The following is a 7,879-nucleotide window of genomic DNA, read 5'->3' as shown; positions in this document are numbered from 1 at the left end:
ATGCTTGGTGCCCGGATGCGTACATGTAGCCATGTAGTTGTCGGTGAAAACTTTCTTTAGCTCTTCCCAAGATGCGATGGAGTCCGTGGTGAGGCTTGTGAACCAACTCATGGTGGCTGGCGTGAGCATGACAGGGAGGTAATTCGCCATGACGTTGGTGTCGCCTCCGGCGGCGCGACCAGTCCAGTGGCGTAAGCCTATAGCCACTGGGTTGGGTTCATCCTTCCTTCATAGGGCTCGACCCTAGTGATTTTAAAACCACGTGGCCACTAGAGTGTTCGGAGTGCCCTGGTGAATGCCAGAGGTCCTTTGAGATTGCCAGCTCCATCATCTATGATGTTGCCTGGTGGCGATCGGCTCCAGAGCTGAGTCTGGGTTACCGTACTCTCGCTCGTACTCCTGGCGGTGGCAGTACTTCATCTTCATGGCGACCAAAGTGATGCTACTCGATACTGCCATCGTGCATCCTAGAGATTACTGAGGTGCACTCGAGCGTCCTGTTCGACCTCCTAGTCAGTGCTGGCGATGGTGCTCGGCGCGGTGGCCCCCAACTCCACCATGGAGGGGCAGTGACTGGTCGGCGAAACGGCTTTGGCTAGGGCAGCGATTGGATCTTGGCGCTAGCTGATCGATGAATCATGCTTGTCGAGCACGAAGGTCTTTGGTCCTGGCGGATATTGTTGACCTGACAGTGCACCGCTTTTAGCATGGCAGCGACCTTGGTGACCTCAGGAGTTTGCGGGAGCCGGGCGAGCTCATTGGCAGCTATGGCTAGGTTAGCGCTTAGAGTTTTGTAGACGTTGTGACCGTTGACACAGAGAAAATCTTCGTCAAGGTTGTGATGAAGCGGCCTCCCTTGTGAGTCGAATTGGTTGTCGCGAGTGGCCTCAGCCATCATGAGGGTGCGCTCATTTTCATGATGCTGCGCGCGGTTGACGTTCCTGTTTTCATGAGCGGCGCGTTCCTCATCGGTTTCGTCGTTTTGAGGGGGGCTATCGATACTGACGTTGAAGATGGCACCACCCTGAAAAGGCGGGAGAGGAGGTTGCTCGGTGAATGTTTCGGCGAGGGTCTCCGTGGAGCCCTGAGATTTGAAGTCCGGGCTTTCCTCCAAGATGGTTTGGAGGGATGCTCTGGGGCATCGGCTGGCATGCAGCATGTTGACCATCGGCGGGAGCTGGTCGGCGAGAGGATGGATATCCCCCACCTGGTTGGTGAATCTGGCCCTTAGGGCATCTTGGTACGTGGCGGCGGTGTTGGCGAGCCCGAAGGGTAGGGCCGTAACCCTCGGAGTTTGTCGAGCAGCTTCTGATAGATCTGGATCGGAGAGTGGTCGGCGCCGAACGAAAGTATCCAGAGCTGATTCGGCGACGGAGAGGCAATCGGTGAGCTTCAGGCCGACCCGATCGATGGATTCGATCAGATCGTCATTGTTGATGTGCCTCCTCTGATAACGAGGAAGCAAATGACGAGTTGTTGATGAAGGCGACCTTAGAAGTGGATCCAAGATCGGATCTGCAGTTGCAGGTGCGAGGGTGGTCGGCACAGAACGGATCTGCACTGGCTCGAGGAGCTCTCCCACTCCGTCGGCGTTGATGACCCACGAGATGGATCCAACCGTGAAGATTTGGCTGGGCTACGGGAGGGACGAAGAGCCTGTGGAAAAAGCCATATTGTTCGACGAGGAAACATCATGCTAGCCTCTACCTGGCGTGCCAACTGTCGACAGAATATCATCGGCAGTCCTCCAAGGGGTATCCCACGAAGGTAGATTGATCGGTAGAGGAGCACGAGATCAAGAACAAGAAAGCAACAGAGACACACGAGTTAGATAGGTTCAGGCCGTCAGTACGACGTAATACCCTACTCCTGTGGTCTGTTGATTTGTATTAGCTATCGTATGATATGCCATGATTTTAGAGGGGGTCCCTGCCTGCCTTATATAGTCCGGGAGGCAGGGTTACAAGATGGTTAGATCTGAGAGATAACCGAAAAGTAATAACTGATTACAGAAATCTTGGGATCATACATATCCTAATAGATCTCGTAGTATCTTCAGGATATCTTCCCGATGTCTTGCGGAAGGCGCCGAGTAGAGTCGTGCCTCGTAAGGCTTCTTCTTATGGGCTGGGCCACCCCTAGGGGCGCAACCCATGTGGTCTGCCGTGGGTATCCGGGGTCGTACCCTCCACAATTTCGCACGCTCCACCCGCTCGGATTCTGCGTCGCTCGAACGACTCGCCCCACCCACGCCGCCCGTTCCCACACGGGCCCACGTCGCCCGAACATCACCAGCATCGAGAAGAGGAGGGGACACCGAGGCGAGGCAGCAGAAGTTGACGAGGGTGATACAATACCCGATCTACTTTTGAAACATCAAGATGAAACATTTGTAACATACATTCCAAAACAGTTGAAACACTTGCAACATACGTCTGAAACACTTGTAAAAACACCTGAAAATACTTAAAAAAGCCATTACAAAATTATGCAACATCCAGATAAAATATATGCACCATATGTGTGAAACATATGTAGCATTCAGATAAACACACTTGCAACATACGTCTGAAAAAACAACTGAAACATTGGAAACAAAAGCTTGCAACATATGTGTACAACTACTGCAACATATGCAACTTCTCGATCTATTTTTGCAACATCCACATGTAACAATTGCCACATCCATGTGAAACATCTGAAACACTTGAAACATATTTTTGCAACATGCATTTTTAGCGTGCAATTTCACCTGCTTGGACGAATCACGGAGCTCGATGCCGCCGCGGCGCATGAAGCTCGTCGGTGCACCTCTGGGCGAGGACCTGCTCGGTGGCCTGGTTGTGGGTGAGCACCTGCGCGAGGCGCACGAGCACCCGGGGCGAGAACCTGCTCCTCGCCCTGGGCCAGCGCACCCTGGGCGTGGCGGAGGACGGGCTTGGCGCCGCGGGGGATGGCCGAGGCGCCGCGCTGGAGTGGCCTGGCAGGGTCGGCACCCGAGCGCTGCGCCTCAGAGGCGGTCGTGCGCCGCGCCTGGCTGGGCCAGTGGCCAAGCGCTAGAGGCGACAAGCGAGTGGATAGGAGCAAGTGAGCGGATAGGAACGAGTACGTGGACAAGCTGATTTTTTTTTATTTAGAAATGGAGAAACGGGGGTGTTGGGCTGGCGTCGCGTTGCCGTCCGGCCACCCCAGACATCCACTTCCTAGTATTAGCGTAAGGATATTTAGAAACTCAAATAATTCTTAAATTGAATGTATGGTGATCTGCAATAACTATATTGTGCAATTGAGTTTGTGACAACTATGAAATGCAAAATTTCTTTGTTCTTTTTATAAAATATATAACAATGTGAAAGTTTTAAAAGATTAAACTACACAAACATAGCCACTCAAAATGCACGGACGAACTTGCCGGTTAATAATGTGCGCGTGCGTTCATAGGGGTGAGTGTATGATCATGTATGTGAATGTCCACGTCTGTAACTGGGTCTCGTAAAAAAAATAATGTGACATGAAGAAAGTGAGTAAACGTTCACGGCTATCATCCATTTCGTACAAATTAATAATGCAACATGAAGGTTCCTATTATGAATTCCTACATGTTCTTTTAAAATGGAACTTGCACGGATCCTGAAGCAATACGTCATGTTCGCTTGACTTATAAGCCGTACTTTTTCAATCAACGAACGGTATTTTTCTCTCACAACAAACCAATCAACAGTACTTTCAGCCATGACTTATCAGCGAACAGGACAGAAAGTTCAAATGCAAGCTGACAAGCTTGTCACATAAGTTGCCATTGCAAATGCTCTAAGCTGTAGGATCTCTCTGCAGTTCATCATACAACTGACCACGCATGGATGCATCTTTCGTCTATGGCTCATTTATCACCATCCATTCCATATACAGCTCAAAACATTTCATAAGCACAATTAGCTAACGGCACTGAATAAGTAGCCTCCCCATGCATGTTACAAAGTACTAGTATACAGCAAAAAGGGGAACACAATATGCCGACGATCTGGTAGGACTATACATGTAGCCATACCCCCAAAGTGTCGATCTGGGGACGGGCACAAGTGCATAGGACAGGCTTTTAGTCCATGATTAACTACAGCCAGGCGCACAAATACCCGAACAAACCGCTGTGATTAGTTTAATCCAAAGCATTAGCTCACAATTGTACCGATGGAGAAAGCGGAAGCCCATCTGTATGGTGACGCCTGAGCATTCTAAGTGCCTCACAGTCTAGCATAGGTAGGAATAGAGCAGCTGCGGCCAATAAACAAGATGGGACGCACATTATACATGTTGCAGAGACCATCCCTTTTCACTTTCAGGCTATCAGGCTTGTCATTGAGCGTCCTTGGTTCATGCGTTAAACCTGCAAAAGTAGAAGTCCACTGGTTCATAAGAGAGATGAATTGAATGGAATCGCTGAAAAGGCGTTGATAAGGAATACAGGATATTCGGGGATCACCTTTCAACGAATACTTAAACCAGATCTTCAACTCAATTTTAAATTCCGATCGATCATGATTTAGCTATGCTACTTGTATTATACAAACTATGCATCTGCTGCTCCCTGAGCAATACCACAGGGCTAAGAGCCCCACCATCACAGCATGCCTGGAAAGTGGCACCTTTGGTTGGAATCTGTACTCTGGACAAGAATTGCAGGGTAGAAGTAGGAACTGCAGGGTGCAGGGTAGAAGTAGAAGCGTAGAACATTGTTGTCATGCAACCATCTGAGCTTCCTCAGAGTCCGGGATGACAATGTCAGTCCTCATCATGGGCCGATACTCGTCAGGTATTTCAGCCCCCGCCTGCACACACAGTTCTACGACAGCTGGAGCTTTGCCATAGAAACTCCTGAGTGAGGATCTGAGAGGAGGACCACTGGGGTCAGGGACATGCCACACATAGTTGGGAGGGATGACCTCATCAACCACCGCGTCCTGCCACCCATGCTTGCCATCCCGCCACTGGTGCTTGAAAGCCCCGCAGAGCTTCACATTGTGGCCCCATGGACCGACATGGACCTCAGAGCAGTACCCACATGCTTTCACAGTGTACTTGCTCATCAGCTGCTCGACGCCTCGCCGGACATTGAGGTATGCTTTCAGTGTCCTCTCAGCGAGCTCTTGCACATTTGATGGTGAAGGTGACTGGCCTTGTTGGTTGCTGAATGTGTCGAGCTCAGCAAGTAGAGATACACAGTCTTCTGACCGGTGTGGCTTAGGCTCATCAACAAACTCACCACGGTCAATCATCATCTTGCCTATCATCCGGACAGGAGCAGTCCGTCGCCTCGAGGGATATTGTGGTAAGTCGACACCAGCCTGAATGCATAGCTCAACAATTGCTGGAATCCTGTCATAATCAAATCTGGTATCATGCTTCACTCTCCGTCCAAATGGGTCAAAAAGATGGTAAGACTCGATTGGGATGAGGACATCATTGATGGAACCTCTGGCCCAAGAGTGATGACTGTTCCAACGCTGGCTTCCTGAACCGTAGCAGTCTTGGATCTGATGGCCAACTGGACCAACATGGACTTGAGGGCACTTTCTGCAAAATTACCAGCCACCAACAAAAAGTTCAGGATACTTGGCAAATCCTTGCAGACAATGCTGATTTCATGCATTGCTATGTAAGAGTGTGTTCAGATAATACTGCTCTCTTTTTTTGGCACCTACAAGCATGATGCATACACACACACGCACACACACCACCATGATACTACTGCTTGTAATAACAGCTGCTGATATACTGAAGCATTTTTGTAGTTACCTGCAGCCATAAACTGTAACAACATTCAGAAGTTGAGACAGCCCTCTGATGAGCACTTTCCAGTTATCAAGGACTTCATGAGCAACCGGAACAAGCTCTAGCACAAGCAAACCGTTCTTTGGGGGTTCAAGAGGCTTCTCTATATGCATTTGTGCAAGCCTCTTATCTCGCCGAGAAGCTTGCAACATCTTTTTAATCGGAACAGGAAAGGGTTTCTTTTTGTTTTTTGGATGTAATTGTGGAAGATCGACGTTCTGTGGTTGTTGCTCATACTTCTCCTGCTTCTTTCTAGAAGTACCAGGAGAGTACTCGCAACATGTCTTTGTTAGTTTGCAGCCAATTTGTTGTGGTTGGAATCCTACCTGGACAAGTAAACGAAAAAAAGACAGGTGTAAAAAATATATATGTTGAGACCATTCCACAAAACCCCAAAGACTGTGAGAGATCGACAAATTATTTCTGAATATAATCTGCTTGCATAGTAGTCATAATTAGTGCAAGCTGAATGAGGAACTCATATCATAAAAAGAAAAAAACCCTTGTGTCCTTGTCAAAATGACACTGCAACAAGCATGGAAGATTATGGGCATACTACTCTCTTCGCTTCCTTCAGCAGACCCCATAGACCATAGTCAAAAATAAGGAAGATTATGGGCATACAACTGACGTCAAACTGCATATGACAGATATTGACAAAGTATTTCACTGCAACGAACTACACAAAAATAAATGGAATAGCTTCCCTTTTGATCACCTAGAAAGATTGTATGGCACAATTTGTGTTAAATGTCCTGACCTACATGCAGTTTCAGGCTTCTTCTCTTTTGTGTGTTCAAGTAACACATTCATAACTGAACGAAACTAACTGCAAAGATAGGGCACGAACTGGGTACCTTCACTGTCTTGTTTATTCTAGTTCTGCTGATGCCAATGGAGTTGAAGGAAACACCTAAATCAAGGATCAAAAGGTAAATGTAAGAAGGTGGCAATACACGACTTCAACTGCCATAACTACTAAAATGCTGATACGGTAATGAAACCTACTGTTCACAATCTCCATTGCAATAGCTCGAGTCCCCAAAAGGTTTGGGGGCTAAGATTATTCTTCGCCGAAGAATGTATCCCCCGTGTCCGTGTGGTCAGTGCATTGGCGCGGGTCGACCTACCTACTTCAGGCAGGGGCGGACACAATAAAGGACATGGGTATGAGAACAAAGTTAGTAGGCATAGTACATGCATACAATTACACTTGTGATTAGATCAGATCAGAATACAGATAGTTTATAAATTAGCTTAAATAAGGGTTCGGGGTGCTCAGTTTGCACAGATGGAATGGAAAAGAGTGGGGCGGGCATACCTGGTGTGGTGGGTGCTCGTCGCCGGCAAAGGTGTCCGACAGAGACCTGGGCAGCTGGGGCCTGGGAATAAGGCGGCGGCGGTCGGACCAGGCGAGGTGAACGGAGAAGAAAAACAGTTCCAATAGAGGCGAGCAGGGGAAGGAGGCTTGGCGACGTCCCGCGGCGGGCGTTCCGTTAGCCGGGTTGCCGGCGACCAGCGAAACCGAGAGGTAGGGGATGAGAAGGAAATTGAGAAGGGGGCTAAAAATATCCTCCCGTTACATTGACACTGGGTCTTCACGGGCCCCCTTTTGGTCGGAGCCTCGGAGGTTAATTGGGGCCCCTAGCTGCCGGACCCCCTCCGTCGTGAATCCCGCCGACCCCCACTTCCGCTCAAAATAATAATAATAATAATAATTTTCTTTCTCACTTCTTCGAGTGGTCCAATTCAATTATGGGCCGGATCATCTGGAGCAGTATTATTTTAGCAAAAGAATAGCGTTTTTTTTTTCATAACAAATCAGTAAACAGTACTTTCAATTATGGTTTTTTAGCTATGACTTTTCAGTAAAGCGAACAGGGTCTATATTATATATTGAGCCAAACAACAGACCATGCAGCAGCATGCACTAAAAGCCGATATTGCTAATATCAGCACATATCCCATACTTTTTGAGCTAAAAAAAAGTCATATCTCCTGAACTAAGTATCCTAATTGAAATCCTATTGCACCTTCGTGTTCTTTACAA

General features: G+C 48.3%; 1 protein-coding gene across 3 annotated transcripts; it reads right to left on the bottom strand.

Moving 5' to 3' along the window:
* Nucleotides 1–3,863: 3,863 nt before the first annotated feature.
* Nucleotides 3,864–7,409, bottom strand: LOC136532361 (APO protein 1, chloroplastic-like). Of its 3 annotated transcripts, none has more exons than XM_066524963.1 (6): nucleotides 7,151–7,409; nucleotides 6,838–6,962; nucleotides 6,687–6,742; nucleotides 5,794–6,155; nucleotides 4,481–5,571; nucleotides 3,864–4,384 (listed from the first exon to the last, which is right to left on the bottom strand). In XM_066524963.1, the coding sequence occupies exons 2-5, from the start codon at nucleotides 6,851–6,853 to the stop codon at nucleotides 4,737–4,739; spliced, it is 1,269 nt and encodes a 422-aa protein (XP_066381060.1). In that variant the 5' UTR covers nucleotides 6,854–6,962; nucleotides 7,151–7,409; the 3' UTR covers nucleotides 3,864–4,384; nucleotides 4,481–4,736. The 3 variants fall into 3 exon arrangements, with proteins under 3 accessions (XP_066381060.1, XP_066381059.1, XP_066381062.1); XM_066524962.1 differs by having other exon boundaries at nucleotides 6,838–6,959; XM_066524965.1 differs by having other exon boundaries at nucleotides 6,838–6,955.
* Nucleotides 7,410–7,879: the final 470 nt, after the last annotated feature.

Source organism: Miscanthus floridulus, unplaced genomic scaffold, assembly GCF_019320115.1.
Source record: "Miscanthus floridulus cultivar M001 unplaced genomic scaffold, ASM1932011v1 fs_589_1_2, whole genome shotgun sequence".
Taxonomy (NCBI): domain Eukaryota; kingdom Viridiplantae; phylum Streptophyta; class Magnoliopsida; order Poales; family Poaceae; genus Miscanthus; species Miscanthus floridulus.
Note: the sequence above shows the minus strand (reverse complement) of the source record. Positions and strands in the feature narration are given on the sequence as shown.

Bases quoted from the DNA above. Each gene is read 5' to 3' on its own strand.
- LOC136532361 (XM_066524963.1), bottom strand. The intron at 6,156-6,686 runs GTACCCAGTTCG...TTACTTGTCCAG, and splicing joins GAATAAACAAGACAGTGAAG to GTAGGATTCCAACCACAACA. The intron at 5,572-5,793 runs GTAACTACAAAA...GTAATTTTGCAG, and splicing joins GTTACAGTTTATGGCTGCAG to AAAGTGCCCTCAAGTCCATG.